This window comes from Podarcis raffonei, chromosome 12, assembly GCF_027172205.1.
Source record: "Podarcis raffonei isolate rPodRaf1 chromosome 12, rPodRaf1.pri, whole genome shotgun sequence".
Lineage (NCBI taxonomy): Eukaryota > Metazoa > Chordata > Lepidosauria > Squamata > Lacertidae > Podarcis > Podarcis raffonei.
In genome coordinates this window covers 27,492,690-27,515,735 of record NC_070613.1, presented here as the reverse complement: position 1 = coordinate 27,515,735, position 23,046 = coordinate 27,492,690, and the positions used below count along the sequence as shown (strand labels likewise).

Here is a 23,046-nt window from a genome sequence, read left to right as displayed (position 1 = left end):
CGTTTTTTTGATGTTGAGCCTCAGACCATATTTTGCGCTCTCCTCTTTCACCCTCATTAAAAGGTTCTTTAATTCCTCCTCACTTTCTGCCATCAAGGTTGTGTCATCTGCATATCTGAGGTTGTTGATATTTCTTCCGGCAATCTTAATTCCAGCTTGGGATTCATCCAGCCCAGCCTTTCGCATGATGTATTCTGCGTATAAATTAAATAAGCAGGGAGACAAAATACAGCCTTGTCGTACGCCTTTCCCAATTTTGAACCAATCAGTTGTTCCATATCCAGTTCTAACTGTAGCTTCTTGTCCCACATAGAGATTTCTCAGGAGACAGATGAGGTGATCAGGCACTCCCATTTCTTTAAGAACTTGCCATAGTTTGCTGTGGTCGACACAGTCAAAGGCTTTTGCATAGTCAATGAAGCAGAAGTAGATGTCTTTCTGGAACTCTCTAGCTTTCTCCATAATCCAGCGCATGTTTGCAATTTGGTCTCTGGTTCCGCTGCCTCTTCTAAATCCAGCTTGCACTTCTGGGAGTTCTCGATCCACATACTGTTTGAGCCTTCCTTGTAGAATTTTAAGCATAACCTTGCTAGCGTGTGAAATGAGTGCAATTGTGCGGTAGTTGGAGCATTCTTTGGCACTGCCCTTCTTTGGGATTGGGATGTAGACTGATCTTCTCCAATCTTCTGGCCACTGCTGAGTTTTCCAAATTTGCTGGCATATTGAGTGTAGCACCTTAACAGCATCATCTTTTAAAATTTTAAATAGTTCAGCTGGAATATCATCACTTCCACTGGCCTTGTTATTTGCAGTGCTTTCTAAGGCCCATTTGACTTCACTTTCCAGGATGTCTGGCTCAAGGTCAGCAACCACACTACCTGGGGTGTACGAGACATCCATATCTTTCTGGTATAATTCCTCTGTGTATTCTTGCCACCTCTTCTTGATGTCTTCTGCTTCTGTTAGGTCCTTACCACTTTTGTCCTTTATTATGGTAATCTTTGTACGGAATGTTCCTTTCATATCTCCAATATTCTTGAACAGATCTCTGGTTCTTCCCATTCTGTTGTTTTCCTCTATTTGTTTGCATTGCTCGTTTAAGAAGGCCTTCTTGTCTCTTCTTGCTATTCTTTGGAAATCTGCATTCAATTTCCTGTATCTTTCACTATCTCCCTCGCATTTTGCTTGCCTTCTGTCCTCTGCTATTTGTAAGGCCTCGTTGGACAGCCACTTTGCTTTCTTGCATTTCCTTTTCATTGGGATGGTTTTCGTTGCTGCCTCCTGTACAATGTTATGAGCCTCCATCCATAGTTCTTCAGGCACTCTGTCCACCAAATCTAAATCCTTAAACTTGTTCGTCACTTCCACTGTGTATTCATAAGGGATTTGACTTCGATTGTATCTTACCGGCCCAGTGGTTTTTCCTACTCTCTTCAGTTTAAACTTGAATTTTGCTATAAGAAGCTGAGCCACAGTCAGCTCCAGGTCTTGTTTTTGATGACTGAATAGAGCTTCTCCATCTTTGGCTGCAGAGAATATAATCAATCTGATTTCGATACTGCCCATCTGGTGATGTCCATGTGTAGAGTCGTCTCTTGTGTTGTTGGAAAAGCGTGTTTGTGATGACCAGCTTGTTCTCTTGACAGAACTCTATTAGCCTTTGCCCTGCTTCGTTTTGATCTCCAAGGCCAAACTTGCCAGTTGTTCCTTTTATCTCTTGATTCCCTACTTCAGCATTCCAATCCCCTATAATGAGAAGAACATCCTTCTTTGGTGTCACTTCTATAAGGTCTTGTAAGTCTTCATAGAATTGGTCTATTTCAGTTTCTTCAGCACCAGTGGTTGGTGCATAAACTTGGATTACTGTGATGTTAAAAGGTCTGCCTTGGATTCGTATCGAGATCATTCTATCATTTTTGAGATTGCATCCCAGTACAGCTTTCGCCACTCTTTTGTTGACTATGAGGGCCACTCCATTTCTTTTACGGGTTTCTTGCCCACAGTAGTAGATGTGATGGTCATCCGAACTGAATTCGCCCATTCCCGTCCATTTTAGTTCACTGATGCCCAGGATGTCAATATTTATTCTTGCCATCTCATTTTTTACCACCTCCAACTTACCTAGGTTCATGGTTCTTACATTCCAGGTTCCTATGCAATATTTTTCTTTACAGCATTGGACTTTCCTTTCGCTTCCAGGCATATCCGCATCTGAGCGTCCTTTCGGCTTTGGCCCAGCCGCTTCATCAGCTCTGGATCTACTTGTACTTGCCCTCCGCTCTTCCCCAGTAGCATGTTGGACGCCTTCCGACCTGAGGGGCTCATCTTCCAGCGTCATAACTTTTATATGCCTGTTGTCTTTGTCCATGGAGTTTTCTTGGCAAGGATACTGGAGTGGCTTGCCGGTTCCTCCTCCAGGTGGATCACGTTTGGTCAAAACTCTCCACTATGACCTGTTCATCTTGTGTGCCCTGCTCGGCATAGTTCATAGCTTCTCTGAGTTCTTCAAGCCCCTTCGCCATGGCAAGGCAGTGATCCATGAAGGGGCATCCAAATCTTACAGGGGCGTAAAAGTACAGTGGACCCTCTGGATACGAATGTAATTCATTCCAGTGGTCTGTATGCACCCTGAAAAATCCGTAAGTAGAGGCGCTGCTTCTGTCCACATGTGTGGTGCAATAGAGCGCTTCTGCTCATACACGCGTGGCGAAACCCGGAAGAATATACTTCCGGGTTTGCTGCATTCGCAACCTGAAAGTTTCGTTCCCTGAAAGTAACGTAACCTGAGGGTCCACTGTATACAAAAATGCATGTACTGTGGTAAGGTATGCATACAGGAATGTGTATATTAGTGAAAATAACATTCAATAATGTATTATGTATGGGGAAATGGTTTTGCAAATATAAGAATATTAGGCAAAATTGCATATAAAAATGTATATATTAGAAGAAATTAGCACTAAAATATTGATAAGTTTTCATCAGGACTTAAAAAAGGAAACATGTAGAAATGTAGAGAACTGAACAAAAGATTCCCATCCCTAACTCCCCATACACACCTGTGGATGAATAGATGATAGATACACGATAGATAGATGATAGATAGATAGATAGATAGATAGATAGATAATGATGATGATAGATGATAGATAGATAGATAGATAGATAGATGATAGATATTTGTTTTAGATAGTTGTCAGCATTGTCCTTCTTTTTAGTTTAGTAACGCTTATTTAGATTCTGGGGTCTACATGTATTATGCATTTATCAATTACAAAGCATTTTTCAATGCCTTACACTTTTCCATGCCCATGTGCACACATGTGTTCTCTGTTCCCCTGCATTTTCTCCATTTGGCACTCTTCCCTTCCCTCCCTGGCCTGCTCATTAACTTTTGTTTCAAATGGAGAGGCTTCTCTGCAGGTCAGTTTATCAGGTTTCACAGGCACAGATCACAGTTGTTGGGCAAGTTAGCGTATGGCTAGAAATGGACTTCACAGGTGACTGATCTTCACTGGAAGATTTAATCAAAAGTGGGTGAATCGGGGAAACTTGAAGTTGACGGCAAGCCAGTCCTTGCTGATGGAGGTGGTCATCGCTTGATGGTGCAGGTTTCACTGTAACAAAGAAATGTGTTAGGTACGGATGCACAGGTCTTCAACTCCAATTTGTTCGTGCTCTGGGAAAAAAGTCATAGATTTCAGGATGTGTGTTTCTATGGTTTCCTGCTTTTCATAACTAAAAACTTTTCAGGGCATTCTCCATCATAGCTTAGATGTGCTATGTGTTAAATTAGTGAGATCTAGGGGCATTTTCAGGGACGCAGAGAGCCTAGGACTTGCACAGAGCCTAGGACTTGCCGATCAGAAGGTTGGCGGTTCGAATCCCCACAACGGCGTGATCTCCCGTTGCTCGGTCCCTGCTCCTGCCAACCTAGCAGTTCAAAAGCACATCAAAGTGCAAGTAGATAAATAGGCACCACTCTGACGGGAAGGTAAACGGCATTTCTGTGCGCTACTCTGGTTCACCAGAAGCGGCTTAGTCATGCTGGCCACATGACCTGTAAGCTGCACTCCGGCTCCCTCGGCCAGTAAAGCGAGACGAGTGCCGCAACCCCAGAGTCGTCCGCAACAGGACCTAACGGTCAGGGGTCCCTTTACTCCCAAAGCAGTCATAGTTCAAGGCTGCAACATCATGCCCTTTATTGCCTAGTCCTGGTATAGACCCACAACCTCCTTTCCCACAGAAGAAACAACAACAATATTAGAAGTAGACAGTTTAATACAAATGCACATACTGCCCCCACCAGACTTCCTTTCTACACAGTGTATTGGGACAAATCTTCCATACTGAGGCAGTTAAAGTTATCATATGGCTCCTTATTATAGTGCTACAGAGCAGAGGGTTGTCAGGAAAAATTTCGTCTGATTGATTATCCTTGCTCATTGCCAGTGAGACAGGCTTGTTGAATAGGGTCTGGGGAAAAGAGATATACTGCTTAGGCTTCATAATTACTAGACCAAAGATTTTCTCCCTCCCTCTTCCACCCACCCCCTGGAGTCACAGGCATTTTCAAAGTGGCTGGAGCAATATACCTCTCCAGCCATTGGAAGAGAAAAAATATATGTTGTTATAATGTTCCCTTGGATAACAGTGCAAGGACATTTAGGTGAAATGTTGGTACGTTCTGTTCTATCACATAGTCACCTTTAATCTCTGTTTAAGACTTCAGATGCTTTCCAGCCCTAGATAGTATCTGGCAACAGATACGATGGAGGAGATAGGAGGAAAGCAAGTCTAGGATGATCTGCAAGTTAAATTGATAGGCAGCCGAAAGACAATGTTCTTTTCATTTCTTGTGTTTTGCTTGGGCACGTATTCGCATTTGAACACTGGATCCGCAGAGCTGTTGTGCTGAAGCTGTAGTTAATCCAAAAGACTTTTCCTTTGGACTGCTTGGAGTGTGCTTATTCCAAGTGTTTCTATATAAAGTTGTGTTCCTGGTCATAGGAAGAGAACACGTCTCCCTCAGTTTTTGGCTCACTTCTTTCGTTAAAAGCGGAGGATACCGTCATGAAAATGAAATGAAACCAACCCAATTTTTAGATGGATATAGTCAAGGGGGGGGGGAGAATGATAGAATCAAACAATTCTGCCGAAACTTGAACTGCTCTTAATAGGTTAGTTGGTAAAAAAATATAATAAATAATAGGTTAGTTAGTTGGTGTGATTGCTGGATAGTGTTATGTGTGGTGTTGCAATGTGCTGCTCTAACAATTCCCGTTGAAATCGATGTGATTTGTAAAGATGAGCAAAGCTACGTAAATACTTAGACTCATGAAATTATGAGAGTGTAAAGAACCACTCATAAATTTCCTAGAAAATAACCTAATGTGTTTCATTTATTTATTTTATTTATTTGTTTATTATGCTTGTATCCTCCCTCAACTCCAAGGAGCTCCAAGTGGCGTTGATGGTTTTCCTTTCCTATTAAGATTGGTTAAGCTAAGAGAGAGTGACTGGCTCATGGTCACTGAATAAGCTTCATGTGCCAGTGGCAGCTTGAACCTAGGTCTTCCAAATTCTAGTCTAGCACTAGAATCGTTAAGCCATATGTCTTATATTTTCTGCCTGGTTAGGTATACAAGACAGGACACATAGTCATAACACAGATCTCGGCGCTATAAAACCGCCAGCAGTTAACGCAGATTATCAACCAAAAAAGCAAATGTAAAAATATTAAATATTAAAATACTATTTAAATGTTATATACCAAAAACCTTTCCAAGAACACTAGCCCACCAGAGCTCTGGACCTTGTTCTGTGTGCCTACGGAACAAAAAAATACTAGATGAATTTATATTCCTGTTCTGCAGATGAATTTCTGTTCTGGGAGTATTTTAATAAATAGTTCCAACTATTTTAATAAATAGTCCTGGGGAATCAAATGGAGTGGCTTAGTATTCAGGATGCATTCATTGCCTACATTATATGTATTAAACTCAAATGTCAATTGCATATTATGATTTCTGAGGGAAATCAGGACCCATCTACCTTACAATTTCATACGGTGCTTGTTACTACGGTTATTAAATACTTATTTCTAAGGTTATCTTGTACTAGTTCCTTTATGCAGAAACAGCCCTTAACTGCTTCAATAGCTTTCAACAGCCGGTATTGTGAGAATAATTCCACCCCCTCCCAGCGCCGTATTTCCTCACCCACCTCCTCTTAATTGTTTTAAGTTAATATATAGATGGCATTTAACACTTGTAAGACTCAGTTATATAGATAAAGTATCCTCTTCGGCATGCTGGATAGGGTGCAAGGTAATTGCCACAACTTTTCATATGTGATGGACATGTGAATTAGTGCCACCATTTTGGGAAAGGGTCTTTACAGAATTAAGCAAAATCAGGAACCAAGATGTAATCTATGCCTAGGTTGATTAACAATCTTCAAAGATTCCCAAATTATTAGACAAGGAACTTGTCGTTTTTCTTTTGGTAGCTACACAATTACCTTTAGAAAGGATTTGATCGCCTATATATCACAAGATGGAAACAGAACGTATGGACAATTGCTTTATCTGAGAAACTAACTAAGAGATTTCATGCCTTGAATGACATATCCGATACAGATGATTTTGTTGAAATATGGCACCCCTTTATAAAATACTCAAATGGACGTCCTGATGTCTGGCACCTACCAACCTACACATATAGATTTATGGGACAAGTTGACACATTTGTCTTCTGGTTTTTTTTGGGGGGGGGGAGGTGGGAAGGGGCTAAATCAATTGTATAGTTAATGCTTATCTTTTTCTTGAAAATTAATACACTATTTATAAAATAAAATAAAAATTGAAGAAAAGGAATAGATAGATCGGCTTTATTTTAAATGTGACCTAAAATTATTGAAATGTGCCAGATCTAGCATGGTTTGGTATCTGGGCGTAGGGTTCTGGTATGAATTACAAACTCTTGCCTTTTTAATTCACAGAAACAGCAACAAAATACTGTGACAAGACTGGGACCTGGTTCCGGCATCCTGAAAGTAATCGTACCTGGTCCAACTACACACGGTGCAATTCCTTCACAAATGAAAAGCGTAAGGTAGGCTTCTAAAGTTTGATGCAACAGCTGCCACTATCCAATTTGACTCCTACACATTTGCTGCCTACGATTTAGGATGCAATATAAAATAGTGCTAGCCCCTTCCCTATGTTTCAAATGACATAGGCCTCAGGGACACATTCTGCGCACTATTGTTTAAAATTAAAGCTGGTACTTAATTGTGGATGCTAAGGGCAAATCCCTGTAGTATCTAGGCAAAGAGAGTCTTGAGCAAGCACACTCTGTTTTTCTCAGCTTTGGAATATGCCGGGTGTGGGGAGGGGGGTTGTTTTGTAATGTAGCCCATTTCTCAACTTTCCATCCATATGATAAGAGATGATAAATTTACACACCTAGATTTGATCACAATAATCTCTTGTCACATTGGCACTGATGCTGCACATATTCCTGCAAATTAAAACAATGTTGTTTACCAAAGGAATATGGCCATACATGTCCATGCTGCTATTTTGCAACTGAAGATCAAATTGCTTATCTGGTTTATTTCAGCTGTTGAGTAGACCAGTTGAGTAGACCCATAACAGGGGCCCACTGTGCCTCTTGCCATTGGCAGCTGCCTGGATCATCTGCTGATTAATCCAACCCTTCTGATAACATCATTGTAGTTATTATAAGGTATGAAAAAGCTGGCAATGGCAGTAGATAGAGCAGAATTTTGCCAAAGGGCTATGAGCTTCCACCACTGAGCACCACTTCATGTGGGAAGAAGCACCAAGGCGATCAGCATGTGCTAGACAAGTCTACCTGCTCAGTAGCCATGTATCTACATAGCACTGCATGTTGGGGTAGCAGCTCCAGGATCTCTGCCACCACCTAGTGCCAGCCTCCAGAATGGCACTCGGCAGTTGAAGCTTGTTGCCCATGACTGGATAGGGAATAATCCTTCCCACGCCCCCCTTTTTTCCCATTCTGTAAACTTGTAGGCTGCTGTTGGTTAGAGGACTTTTCCATTTTGTTTGTGACATTTAGACCCAGCTGTGGCCTAATACTCAGCACATAATTCTGTGGAAAAGTCTAATTAGATTGATAAATATGGCTTTTAATATTCTAATGAAATCTGTATCCCTTTGTAAGAAGAAGTAATGATATTCTATTCTCGGTGAGAACTCTGGCAATCATTTATCCTAAATGCAGAGACAAATAAAATAGAAATGATGTGCAGTAGAGCATCAAAGTAGTCCAGGCATCTGAAACCAACTGCAATTTATTGGGGGGGGGAGAAAGAAAGAGAGTGATCCCTTTGTAGAAAAATAATAATTTCTGTTTCCGCTGTGGTTTTTAATTATTTTGTTTCAATGAGAGTGGCTGAAACAAATTCTTCCAGCTTCAACATGGTTATATGAAGAATAACTAGAGTCCCAGTAGTTGTCAGGCATCTCCCCCCCCCCCCGGACTGCCCCCAAAGTACCTTGAGTGAAGCAGGAAGCATTTACCTCGGTTCACTGGGCTTCATGATGAGCCACATCATCCTTCAAAAGCGTACCGTGCTTATAGCTATCAGTACCATACCATAGGGGTTTATTTTACTAATATAAAGTTTGTATGTTTTGATCCATTTCCGTCCAAAATGTTATGGAATTCTATAACAATTCATGATGGGATAAGGCTCAGAAATGAATATGAAGGGACGTTTTCTTCCTGACCCATGACTACATATGGCCTTATAGCTCTTTAACTAAATCTATGTACATTTAAATCTTCAACACATGGAGGGACGTCAACTTTAGCATTTTTCAAATGAGAATATACATATCTAATATCTATGTCGCAAAAGGATGTCTAAGCAAACAAAAATATTGCCATTTGTTGCTTCTCTTTAAATTTCAGATGGTATTCATCCTTTACTATATGACTATAGTAGGACACGCTTTGTCTATAACCTCCCTGTTGATTTCCTTGGGAATCTTCTTCCATTTCAAGTAAGTATTCTTTTCTTTCTTTTCTTCAATGACTTCTTTCTTCAATGACAGCAACCAGTCATCCTCAGTTCCATGCAATGCAACAATTCGCTCATCAGCCTACAGTGACTAGAAATAACCTTATTCAAATTCCATTTTGTTCCATCTCACTGAAGGTACAGCACCATGCCTACCTGAAATTATGCAAAAAAATTCAAAACAGATAAATTCTGATGTGCTATTCTGTGTAACTGAAGATTGCCTACTGCTTTCCTTACCAAAGTAGATCTATAGCGCCACCCTGTGCATGTTTACTTGGAAGTAAATCCCACTGTACTCTGTAGGACATACTTCCAGGTTACATATGTCTAGCTCAAATAAATTATCTTACCTGTTGTAAACTGCACAAGCAGAATGGAGACACAATGAACCTAGAACTTCCCCCGCTCCCCACACCTCCTTCTCTTGCAAGTCTGGTAGGAGGACTTCGACAGTGTTTCTTTTCAGTTTCTCTGAATCTCAGTTTGCCATGCTGCCTGGATCAGGAATCGTGTTTTATTCCTAACAATGATTAGTTTCAAAATAATCCATTCTGAAATAATTTGTTATGAAGCTTACTGGTTTGGAATGAATTGCTATTCCTTGTTCCAACAGACACAACAAGCCAAGATTCAAGGAAACTGAAATTAAACGCTGCCAAAATCATCCTCCCAGCTGCAAAAGAGGAAGAGAGGGGAGAGTACATGAGCCCAAAAGTCTCAGTTCTGTTTCACTAAACCATGGTTTTGTGTGATGTACAGATGCAACCGGCCATTCCATTCATGCACAACATGAAATGATGTTATAGTGCTTCAGTTTATTATTCTTAAATAATTCTCTCCTGCTCCAAATGAGGGCTAAATAAAAATGTCTCCTCCAAATTCACTAGCCTATCTGCAGGTATCTAATTTGTGTGGAGCATTTCAGTGATTTGAGGAGGGGAAAATTCACTGCAGTGTTCAGGGGCTACTCACCCATGGTTGCAGGCATGGTGTTTTCTTCTTAATGTTTTCTTCAACAACAACAATATTATTTTACTGCCTCCACAAACAGCATACAGTCCTAAACATGGGGCTTATTTTGATCATTGGGCTAAAAGGTGGCTCACTGCTTGTCTGCTGAGTTTGCTCCTCTGATGAAACTTGCTTCATAGTTTGTGAGAATAATAGTCTGGATATTTGTACATTCCAGACTTGCCTCTGTCTCTCCACCTTCTGGTAAGCAACTGCAATTCACCTGCTCAGAAGCTAGTGTTACATTTCCTCCCACCTGGTGAACCACTTCTGGTATATTCCTGTTCATGCTTTCTGCAGTCATTACAGAAACAGAAATGAATGGCCTGAGCATGAATAAGAAAGGACATGGGTATGTGCCCCAATAGTCTATTTACAGAAATAGGAAGCAGGGGATAGAATTAAATGGTCATAATGGAAGGAAGTCAGCAGCTTTTATTTAGTGTACTGAAGGATCTGCAATCAGGATTGAGCAGTGAGTTGCCAAGTTGGGTGGGACAGGGTGGGTACCCTAAATTATTTAGGCTAGCAACTTCCAATGCAGGTTGTAAAGAACTTCAGAAGGAACTCTTCACACTGGGATGAATGGGCAACAAAATAGCAGGTGAAATTCACTGTAAGCAATTCTATCACTTTGTCCACATTCTAGTATACATGTAGGAGCTTTTTTTGGTTTTTCTACTATCCCAACTACTGGTGGCCAGTTCAAACATACAATAGCACTGCTGTTCTCTGTGTCAATGAGTCTAGTGATTTAATGACACAATAATTTGTGATTAGTTCAAGTAAAATTTTGGCTTTGGAGTGTGGAAATCTTGAAAAATAGGTCACTTCCTTGATTATGTTGGCCACAATCAAGCAGGAAATAAGTCTCTCATTCTTGTGGGATCCAAGAAGGAATAAAAACCATGCAGAATATGAATACAAATCTCCCTGACATCCAGGGAAATTCCAGGTTAAAATTCCTTGCTTAGTTGATTACCCATTCCTACGGCATCATGTAATTTCCATCTAAGTGTTCTGAAGCACATCTCCTCATTTGCTGTTTGCAATTTGTATGTACACAAAAGTGTCACTTGGTATCAGAGCACCTTTCTGCCTGTAGTGTACAGTTTGAGCCTATAGGGCTCAGACAGAAAGCAGGTTTGAGAGGTCCTTTTAAGTGTGATTTGGAAAGCATGCATCTTTAAGCAAAATGTTTGGCTCCCATGGGTTCATTGCCAGCCATGGGTTTCCAACTGCCTGTTGCCAGATTGCATTCTTCAGAAAAAAACATGTGCTTGTTAAAAAGTGACATAAGAATCAAAACACTAATTTACAATTTGTGGTGCGTATCTTTCAGGAGCCTCAGCTGTCAAAGGATAACACTGCACAAGAATTTGTTTCTTTCTTACGTTCTTAACTCTGTGTTTACACTCGCCCACCTCATTGCAGTAGTGTCTGATCGAAACCTGGTAAAAAAGGATCCGGTAAGTATTCTTTCCTTTACATTGCTAGGTGGAGAATCCGTTACAAACAGGAGGGTTTTGAACTCTTGGGTCTGAAAGCTAAGAGGACAAATGTCTTGCCATCACAAAATCTTCCTTTAAAGCAAGATCCTAGATTATTGTTCAGGGGGAAATGTCCTGTTGCAAAGAACGTTGGGCTGATCCACAAAACAGCCTTGTATCAAATTTATCCAATTCCATAACTCCTCACAGACCCCTAATGTCACTGTAACACCCCTTATGGAGTACATTTTCCTTAGGATGTGCCCCATGTTGTTGATTGGTGGTGAAATGTATAGGACATGGGTGAGAGACTAATTGCTGTGGTGTTGGCCCATATTCTTATTTGTCTTGCAGAAAGAGCCACATAAGGTTATGGTCATCTGCAGGAATTTTAGTGGCTCAGAAAGGAGAAAGAACACCTTCAATACAACCCGATCCAATGCCTAACTACTTCCACTTAAGTCCCACTCAGTTCAACACAGCTTACTCCTAGGTAACTGTGCGTAGGATTGCAGCCTTAGGCTACAATCCTCTGTCCATTGGACTTCTGAGTAGATATGTGGTACCACTATCTATGCCACATATGGCAATTTGCTACTTAGTGCTCTATGCAGTCAGTTCCCTTTGCCGCTTGACACATTCCCTTATAGGATAAAGCTGTTAGGTGTCTCATTTTTCCTAAGCCTTTAGTTTAAGCCAACAAATGTTTGTACATCTTTGTTAATGCACAGGCCAGTGATTCATATTACATTTACTAGAGGTCCATTTGTATCTCTGCATGCATTAAGCTACAGAAAATGTTATGTTTTAGGAGACATTTTCCTCCATTGAGAATTCTCTAAAAGTAGCTTGCATTTGTTCCCAGTACCATGTTTCCACTTTTATGCAAATAGTTGGATCAAAGTACTTTTGATATCTGAAGACAAATATGCAAGGTAAAATTGAAGACATGCAAGGTGAAATGTGGTTTCATTGTGAGAACCTTTTGTAAATTGCTTGAGGAGCCTCTTTGGGGTGTAAATATTCTAAATATTATTCTCTTTATTTAGAATCAGGCTTCTGGCAGTAAATAGCACTTTAGGAAGGCAATTATTTCTAGATATATGCAACAACGACAAAATTCTAAAAGACCTTCTCCAGATGACCTATTTATTAGCATTCATCCTGATTTACTTGCATAGAGTTTACACAGCAGTTAGTTTGCTTCCAGTATTTATTGAGCATTCACCTTCATTTACTTTTGGGGTGTTTCTACATCTTCCTATAAATCCCCGGCATCTCCAGTTAAAAAGATCAGGTAGTGCGGTGAGGTGGATCACTGAGAGCCAGCCAGTGGGCCAGATCTTTAACTCTCCCACCCTCTTGTGAGTGAAGTTTGACAGGTTGGTGAGGCCACCCTCCTGCCAATTAGCTGATGCCATTATGACATGGTTGTTGAGGCTTGCAAAGTGCTGTACAAGGGACCTGGCACAGGGCTTTGCAGCTGCCACCAATCAGCACCTCATATCATCATACAATTGTAGAGTTGGAAGGGACCCCAAGGTCTCCTGCAACCTCCTGCAGTTCAGCAGTCTCTACTAAAGCATCCATGACAGGTGGTCATCCAACCTCTGCTTAAAAACTGTCAAGGAAGGAAAGTCCACCACCTTTTTTGGGAGCCAATTCCACTGTCAAGCAGCTCTTACTGTCAGAAAGTTCTTGATGTTTAGTCAGAATCTGCTTTCTTGTAACTTAAATCCATTGGTTTGGGTTCTACCCTCTGGAGCAGGCGAAAACAAGCTTGCTCCATCCTCCATGTGACAGCCCTTTAGATATTTGAAGATGGCTATCGTATCTCATCCCAGTCTCCCCTTTACTAGGCTAAACATACCCAATTCCCTCAAACATTCCTCATAAGGCTGGATTTTCAGACCCTTTATGATCCCACATTTGATATCACGTAGGGCAGATGGAGGCCTAGCAGGCCTCATGAGACCCACATGCTTGAGGTTCTCCACCACTGCAATCAGAGTAGACAATACTGGGCTAGATGGAGTAATAGTCTGACTAGATATATCATGTTGCTTCCTGGGTTTCTAATACATAGCTTTGTTCTTTTCCCATATTTTATTTATTTGATTTTCTGATAACATTCCACATCAACAAAGCATCTACAAAAATGATGCAACAAGGAGAAATCTTTCCTTTCAAAGATTTTAAATAGTCGACAAAAAATCAGAAAACATTCATTGACTTCTCCTCTCCTTCTATGGTTTCTTTTAGCCCCTCTTTTCATCATGTTTTCTTAGTTCACCTCATCTATTTATATACTTTATTGATGTCTTACTCTGCTGAAAAAGTTACCATCCTGCTAGGTAAATTGTTTGCTTATAGTTCTTTTCCATATATTCTGTTAATAGTATCCAGTCTTCTTTATATCTTACATCGTTTTGATTTCTTATTCTAGTGGTCATCCCTGCTAACTCTGCACATTCTAACAGTTTAATATGCCAGTCTTCTTTTCTTGGCACTTTATCTGTTTTCCATTTTGGTGCTAATAATACACAGCCAGCCGTTGTAGCATATAGAAACAAATTGCTTTCTCTTTTGGAAACTTCTGTAGTTTTTAGCCCTAACAGTAGTGCTACTGGGTTTTTAACAAAAGATTTTTTAAACATATTTTAAGTTCAGTATAAATCATTTCCCAATAATTTTTAATTATGCTACATGACCACCACATGTGGTAGAAGCTTCCTTCTGTTGTTTTACACTTCTAACAGTTACCTTTTATTGAGTTCGACATTTTTGCTAATCTGTTGGGTGTCAGATACCACCTATGCTGCATCTTCATGAACTTTTATCTTAACATATAGCATGCCATAAATCTTATACTTACTTTCCACAGTTGTTCCCATAGTATAAAATCTATATTGTGTCCAACGTCCCTAGCCCAACTTATGATTGTAGATTTTACTGTTTCCTCCATGGTCTCCCACTCAAGTAATAAATTATACATTTTTGATAATATTTAGGCCTTGGATCTTAATATCTTCAAACTGTGGGGTCTTTCCAGCAAAGCTGTATATTTTGTCTAACTTAAATTTTGCCCTTGACTGGTAACAACTTAATCAATCTGTCATTTGGTCTTTTATCTCTTCATATTCTTTGAGTTTGTATTCCTCCCCAATGAGATTTAGAAGATCTTTATATGTACTCCAGTTTGTTTCTGTGTTATTTTTTTTCTTTGAGAGGACTTCTGTCGGTGATAAACACAGCAGTGTTTTTCTTTCTAATAGGTTTTTATATTTTTCCCAAACCGTATAGAGGTTTTTTTCTGACTATATGGTTTGAGAAGCTCATATATATAATTGCCTTTCCTAATAATAATAATAATAATAATAATAATAATAAATTTTATTTATATCCCGCCCTCCCCAGCCGAAGCCGGGCTCAGGGCGGCTAACAACAATAAAACAGTACAAAAGTACAACACAAACAACACTCTAAAATCATTCATTATAAAATTAATTAAATTCAAGCCACTGGCCACCATTGGGCCAGAGCTCCGCGAAGATTGCCGAGGGAGGGAGTCAGGCTGTGCCCTGGCCAAAGGCCTGGCGGAACAGCTCTGTCTTGCAGGCCCTGCGGAAAGATGTCAAGTCCCGCAGGGCCCTAGTCTCTTGTGACAGAGTGTTCCACCAGGTCGGAGCCACAGCCGAAAAAGCCCTGGCTCTAGTTGAGGCCAGCCTAACTTCTCTGTGGCCTGGGACCTTCAAGATGTTTTTATTTGAAGACCGTAAGTTTCTCTGTGGGGCATACCAGGAGAGGCGGTCCCGTAGGTACGAGGGTCCTAGGCCGTATAGGGCTTTAAAGGTTAAAACCAGCACCTTAAACCTGATCCTGTACTCCACCAGGAGCCAGTGCAGTTGATATAGCACCGGATGAATGTGATCTCGCAGCGAAGACCCCGTAAGGAGTCTCGCTGCAGCATTCTGCACCCGCTGGAGTTTCTGGGTCAGTCTTAAGGGCAGCCCCACGTAGAGCGAGTTACAATAATCCAGTCTGGAGGTGACCGTCGCGTGGATCACAGTGGCTAGGTCAGGGCGAGAGAGGTAAGGAGCCAACTGCTTAGCTTGGCGGAGATGGAAAAATGCCGCCTTTGTTATAGCTGCAATCTGCGCCTCCATGGAAAGGGAGGTGTCGAAGATTACACCCAAACTCTTAACGGACGGTGCTGGCACTAACTGCGCCCCCGCAAGAGATGGGAGTTTCCCCCCCCAATCCCATATCGTCCCGTCCCAGCCACAGGACCTCTGTCTTCGAAGGATTTAGCTTCAACCGGCTCCCACGTAACCATCCAGCCACAGCTTCCAGACATCTGGTCAGTGTGTCTGGGGCCGAGTCAGGATGGCCATCCATCAACAGATAGAGTTGGGTGTCATTGGCATACTGATGGCAACCCAGCCCAAAACTCCGGACAAGCTGGGCGAGGGGGCGCATAAAGATGTTGAAAAGCATTGGGGAGAGTATCGCACCCTGAGGTACTCCACACACCAAGGAGTGGCGCGATGACAATTCCCCCCCAAGCGCCACCCTCTGTCCCCGACCAGAGAGAAACGAGCGCAGCCATTGAAGGACTGTGCCCTGGATCCCCACGTCAGCAAGGCGGTGGTCCAGAAGTTCATGATCGACCATGTCGAAAGCTGCTGACAGATCTAGAAGAATCAGCAGCCCCGACCCGCCTCGATCCAGCTGTCTACGAAGATCATCTGTTAGGGCAACCAGAGCTGTCTCGGTCCCATGACCAGCGCGGAAGCTGGACTGGAATGGATCCAGAGCCGATGTTTCATCCAGAAACCCACCAAGCTGTTCAGCAACCGCTCTCTCAATCACCTTACCCAGGAACGGAAGATTCGAAACCGGGCAGTAATTGGATAGATCTAAAAGATCTAATGGTGTTTTCTTTAAGAGCGGGCGCACCACTGCCTCCTTCAGTTCCCCTGGGAATGTCCCCGTGCCAAGGGACAAATTGATGATATCCCCCAGGAGGGCCCGCACCTCATCTGGACACGCTCTAATCAGCCAAGACGGGCTCGGGTCGAGAGGACAGGTGGTGGGCTTTCCGGCTCGGAGAAGTCTGTCCACATCGGCTGGGGATATCCGGTCAAAGTGGTCCAATACTGGACCCGAGGACAGTCGAGGGGCCTCCAGTTCCTTTATTGTATCCAAATTGGCAGGGAGGTCATGGCGGAGCAACAAGACCTTCTCCGCAAAAAAGCTCGCAAATGCCTCACAGCTGTGTGTCAAATTATTTAAATTTGGCTGTCCTTCAAGGGACGTTAAAGACCTGATTATACTAAATAATTGCGCCAGGCGAGAGCTAGCGGATGCAATGGAGGCCGAGAAGTAAGACTTCTTAGCAGCCTTCACCACCATCTCGTAGGTTTTCATAACAGCCCTATAAGATGTTCTTGAGGCTCCGTCACGGGCACCCCGCCATACTCGCTCTAGCCATCTGAGGTCCCGCTTCATTTTCCGGAGCTCCTCGGTAAACCAGGGAGCCCGGTTTCTGCAGGGTCGCAGAGGGCGCTTCGGTGCGATCTCATCGATGGCTGCCAGGAGCTGGATATTCCAGCCATCAACAAGCTCAGTCAATGAGTCGCCAGGGGGAGCAAGGTCCCACAAGGCTTGGCGGAATCTATCAGGGTCCATCAGCCTCTGCGGGTGAGCCCAAATCGGCTCGGCACCTAAGCAGGGTGGGGGTGGAAAGTCAATCCTGGCTTTCAGAGCGTAGTGGTCAGACCATGGCACCTTCATCGAAGGAGACATGATCACATCTATACCTACGCCAAAGATCAAATCCAGCGTGTGGCCTGCTTGATGTGTGGGGCCCGAAACAAACTGGGAGAGCCCTAGTGTCGCCATGGAAGACACCAGGTCCAGAGCCTGTGAGGAGGGAGTGGCATCAGCATGGATGTTGAAGTCCCCCAATACCAATAGGTTAGGGAACTCCAAGGCCCAGCCGGCCACTGCCTCCAATAGGCCTGACAGGGTGGCTGCTGGTGCGCTAGGTGGCCGGTACACCAGCCAGACAGCCAAGCTTTCCTCGGAGCCCCACACTAGGCCAACACATTCAATGCCGGGGTTCGATGGTGATGGTAGAGCCCTGAAAGGACAATCTTCCCGGATTAATAATACCACCCCTCCCCCCAGGCCCACAGTCCGTGACTGGTGGAGGACGGAGAAACCCGGGGGCGCCATCTCTCGTAAGGTAACTGTTGCCCCTTCGCGCACCCAGGTCTCCGTCACACAAGCCAGGTCGACCCCCTGCGAGATAAAGAAATCTCGCAGGGTGGCGGTTTTGTTGCCTATAGACCTGGCATTGCACAGCACCAGTGACGGAGGTGAGTAATCCTTGCTCGCCCTACCCTCGTCCCTTGGGATGAGGCGCAGATTGGAAGGGGTACGAGCATATCCATATCTCGATCCCCTTCGCCTATAACATCTGCCCCCACCGCCATACCTCCCTCGCCCCTCCACGGTAGCAATCCCAAGCCTCATAGTAGCCTCCATTGATGGCAATTAATGTTATTCTTTCGCAGCCTAAAACAATAAAACCTTAAAACAATATAAACCAAAAACAAAACAACCCAGAAAACAATAAAACAATACAAACTGCAAAAATTACAAATTCATCAAAATCTAACAAATTCCCAAGCCCACCCAAACATCCATCCCACCCCCATATATAAAAAATCTAAAGGGAAAGGAACATTTTAAAACATGTTAAAAAGAACTCTGCACCCCTCCGGGTCCTCCTGGGCAGTAGCAGCATCAGTGGCAACAACCGTCCCTGTGAGGCCCCACCTGGGCCAGATAGTGGCAGGAGCAGTCCTTGTGAGGCTTCAGGCCCCGCCCTGGGCCAGGTGGAAGTGGCAAGAGCAGGGCCCTCAGACACTCACAGGGGAGTCCTCCTTGGCAGCAGAGCAGTCCTTTTGAGGCTTCAGGCCCCGCCCCAGGCCAGATGGTAAGTGGCAAGAGCAGGGCCCTCAGACACTCACAGGGGAGTTCTCCTGGGCAGCAGAGCAGTCCTTTTGAGGCTTCAGGCCCCGCCCCAGGCCAGATGGTAAGTGGCAAGATGGCACTCATGCCATCTAAATAAAATTTAATCGTCAATTTAAAATTTGAGACATTGTTGTTGTTTTTTTAATAATATTTTTAGAGTCTCAAACAAATCACAAAAATGAAAAAAAAATTGAGACATTGTTAATCCACAAAGAAGAGGCTAAAGCTCAGAGCGTGTTATAAATTTCAGGCAAATATGATGGATTGCATCATTTCTCTGTTCCCACCCCTGCCAAAGAGGAGCAGTAATACTTTGGTCAATTGATATATATTACCTTGAGTGAGCTTTGGACAGTCTTTCAGCCCAACCTACCTCACAGGGTTGTTGCGAGGATAAAATGGGTAGCGGGAGAACCATATACACCACTTTGAGCTCCTTAGAGGAAAGAAATGGAAATGTAAGAAATTAAATAAAACAACGATAGGAATGGCAGGTAGACATTGATAACAAATGAGCTAATCATTACAATTAGTATGTCATTGTAGCTCAATTCTAATGGAGTTTTTTGTACAAAGAGGTGAGAATGAGAGGACAGAGAGAAAGCACTGCAGTTTGTTCTGTTAAAGTGCAAAGAGAAATTCCTGTGTAATTTATGGAACAAAAGACAAAATAGATTTTTCTCTCTTACCTGAGGGTGCAGCTGAAATGAGTACACAGACGAGAAAGGGAAAAGACAGTGCTGTACAGACAGAAATATGTAGTTCCTTTTGTTTTTACTAGGTAAATGTTCACTTTTTCCAATTGAAATTCAGCAGGAAACATTTGTTACACTGCCTCACAATGCCTTTGAGAATGGTTTTTTAAAAAAAACCCTTTTCTCATAGCAAGGCTGAATCCTAGGCCTTTGAAAATAAACTGGAGATCTCAGTCTGAACTTCGTTTTTACTTCAGTGATTTAAAAACACTGTGGTGTTCTCCCTCCCCACCACCGACCCAACACTGGATGTGGCTGAAGCCAAACATCTTGCAAGGAGCTTGTTGCAATTCCTAAAGGGCAGCCAGGGCCACCTCAAATACCTGAATAATTCAGGTTTGAATTTCTGACATAGTGCTGACCTGCAGTCTATTGGCAGAGACCTTCAGCAGACAGGGATGAGATGTGACCTTACTCTGTCTTGAGATATAGACAGGCATCTATAATAGATAACGGTGTACCTAGATTTTCCTCAGAACAAGATAAAAAGAAGTTAAAGGTACGGTAACTGAAATTGATAGTATTTGTTGAAGGTTTTCAGACCTAGCTAGCCACAGCTAAGTCCTTCCATGACCAGTGGAACAAATATGTACCAGTTTGGATATCCTGATCAGTGGAAGATGTCTTGTTGGTAGTGCCACAGCCCTCAGAGATCTGTGGGGAGGGCCACAGCCCTCATCTGCAGGGGAGGCAGTAAAAAAGCTTTCTCTCTCTGGCAGCCCCAAAGCAGTGAACATAGAGGTGCATGTGCTTATCTCTGTCCAGATAGGGGTGCAACTGAGCCACCAGCCAAAGCTGATGGAAAGCACTCGATAACCTGAGCCAAGCAACAGCAGAGGATCCAGGAATGCCCTCAAGTTGCATACTCACTCCTTTAGGGGGAGTGGGTAACCCTATCAAAAGGAGACCACCTCCCATCTATCCGGTGTAAAGAACCACCCACTAACAGGGCCTGAGTCTTATCTGGGTTGAGCTTCAGTTCGTTGACTCTTGTCTAGTTCATAACCGAAACAAGACAAGGGTCCAGCACATCCACTGCCTCACCTGTAGATGTAAAGGAGAAGTAGGGCTGTGTGTCACCAGCATATTGCTGACCACATACTCCAAAACTCTGGATAAACCCACTCACCGGCTTCATGTAGATGTTAAACAGCATAGGGGGTAAAATAGAACCCAGAGGAACCATTGAAGGCTCCATGGGGCTGAAGAGCACTCCCCAAGCACCACCCTCCAAGTAGGACCGGAGCCACCACAAAACAGTGCCACCCGCCCCCAACTCAGACAGTCACTCCAGACTGGCCCATAGCCAATGGTATTGAAAGCCACTGAGAGGTTGAGGAGTATTAACAGGGACACATTCCCCCCGCCCCATCTCTCTCCCAACTGAGGTTGTCGTACTGGGTGATCACAGCAGTTTCTGTGCCAAAAGTGGACCTAAACTCCGATTGAAATGGATCTCGAAAGCCAGTTTCCTCTTAGAGCGCCTTGATCTATGCATCTCTTTTAAGTGACTAGGTGTGGAGAGCTTTAAGACAGTACCTGCTCTCCTGCTCTCAAAAAAGGGGGCTTTGAAGTTTGCCTGACTTCATTAAAGTTTGTTAATTTGGCTAGGATTACAATGTAAAATGCACTGTGCCTAGAATACTATGGTTCCTTCGATTCTAACCTCTAGGTAGTCTGACACGCAGTTTTTAAAGCAAGCGTAATTAAACACCTCATGCAGGAGGCTAGTCTTGACTTAATTGACTTTTGACACTTAATTACATGCATGAGTCTAACTATCGCAGGCACTAGCTTGATCTGGGAGTCAGGCTGTCTTGCACCCCCAAATTCATAACACATTTTTAGTTGTCCTCCTTGCAAATGGTGTTTTTAGTTGTATCTGTTTTGTACCTTTATTAAAATAGTTGAATGGTTTGTTGACTATTCTTTTTTTATGGGATCTTAGTTTATGTAACCTGCCCAGCAGCCTTAGGGTGAAGGACAGGTAAGAAATGACATACGAAAATAAAGTTAGTCCTGACTAATTTAAGTAACGTTGTTTTCCATTGGACACAACTGACGTTGCCTGGATCAGAGCCTTTTTCTTACTATTATTTTTCCATATACCTTCTGCTCACATTCATTTATTTGATGAGCTTCATACAGATATATTTCCATCCTGCTCTTCAAAGTCCCCAAGTCAGAAAAGATATCCAGCCATGCTGTTCTCAGCAAAAGCATTCTCTTGTCTCTGTGGCACATCAGATAAGCTGAGCAAACCCTTATCACTCTCCCACTGCTTCTGAGAGCTATTTTGATCTGTCCCCATTTGCAGTAAAGTGACTCCAGCTGAGAATTTAGGTTCAGCCAGAGAGCGGGAATTTGGGGGGGGGATTCCCACAAGACTTTCTTCTAATTATACATACCCTTCTCTGTTGTCACATCCTCTCTTCAAAGGGAATTGCATTAATTAACTGCTCTTATCGCTCTTAACTGGAGGGAAGTTTTTCAACTTCTTTATCTTATCTGACACGCCATCCTTTTTATTTTGTAATTCTGAGTTTACTGGTGGACAGACTGAACACTCTTCCATCCTTGTTGTAATATTTCTGCTAAATATAAAAAACGTTGCCCCTTCCAATTTTTTTTAATTAGATAAAACATACCAGATCACTTTAGACTTCTATCACATAAAAAAAAATCTTCTAAAACATTTGTCACCTTGGCAGTTCTATTCTGAGTCCTTGGCATGGGTGGGTGACCCTGTAGCCTTCCAAATGTTGTTGGGTGCTAGTTCCAGCCGCCATGGCCAGTGGTCAGGGATGATGGGAGTTGTAGTCCTGTAACAAATGAAAGGCCATAGGTTCTCTACCCCTGTTCTACTGCAATGCTGTCCAAATGAGACTTTACTAGGCTTTTTAGAACATTGCTAATAATACTACCCCAGTCTTGGAAACTATGTTGCTAATTCTCTGGTTCAGCTTCCAGCTCCTTTTGCTATTACTTGCAGATTTAATACACGCTACACCCTAGCTCAGAATAACTTCAGCTATACTAGAACCAACCTAAAACTGTCTAGAAGACTTCTGAAATTGAAATAGATTTCAATTCGCTTTTTCTCATTGATCTATTTGCTCTTTATTTCAGTGCAAGGGTTAAGCAAGGGTTGTTTTGGGTTACAGTTTGCAAAGAAAAGCAACTAAAAAGTTTGATATAATGAACAATGATGGTAATAATTACAATCAAATCTCCTGAGTAGCATTAAAAAGGAAATATTAAACAATCCCTCAGAGTGAAATTAGAAAAAGTGTAATATTTTTATATTCTCTTGAAAAGTGCCACACTGAGTCTTTTAGCACGACAGGCCCATTTTTTGAATTCATATATATATATATATATATATATATATATATATATATATGAATGAAACCAGGTTGGTAATGAGGCATGACTCAGCAGGAATTTGCTGTTCCCTAGTTACAATTACTTTTGATCTGTTTTAGTGAATCCTTTGCAAGGCAAAGTTTAAAAGATAGTCCCTTTTATATCCCAGTTTTATATCCCACACAATCCACTTGTATTTGAATGCAAAACTTTTAAGATTTAGTATTCACATAGAAGTTAAAGTATAGAAAATTGCCATAAGGTTTCTGCCAGTGAATAGCTGGTCGCAACCCTCACCTCTTGTA

General features: G+C 42.5%; 1 protein-coding gene across 1 annotated transcript in view; it reads left to right on the top strand.

The window, feature by feature from the left end:
• CALCR (calcitonin receptor) overlaps positions 1-23,046 on the top strand; it is a 157,779-nt gene that overhangs the window by 88,321 nt on the left and 46,412 nt on the right. The window contains exons 5-7 of the mRNA XM_053409814.1: positions 7,003-7,115; positions 8,964-9,055; positions 11,429-11,555. Of these exons, the coding sequence (XP_053265789.1) occupies positions 7,003-7,115; positions 8,964-9,055; positions 11,429-11,555 (332 nt within the window). The remainder of the gene's footprint in view (positions 1-7,002; positions 7,116-8,963; positions 9,056-11,428; positions 11,556-23,046) is intronic.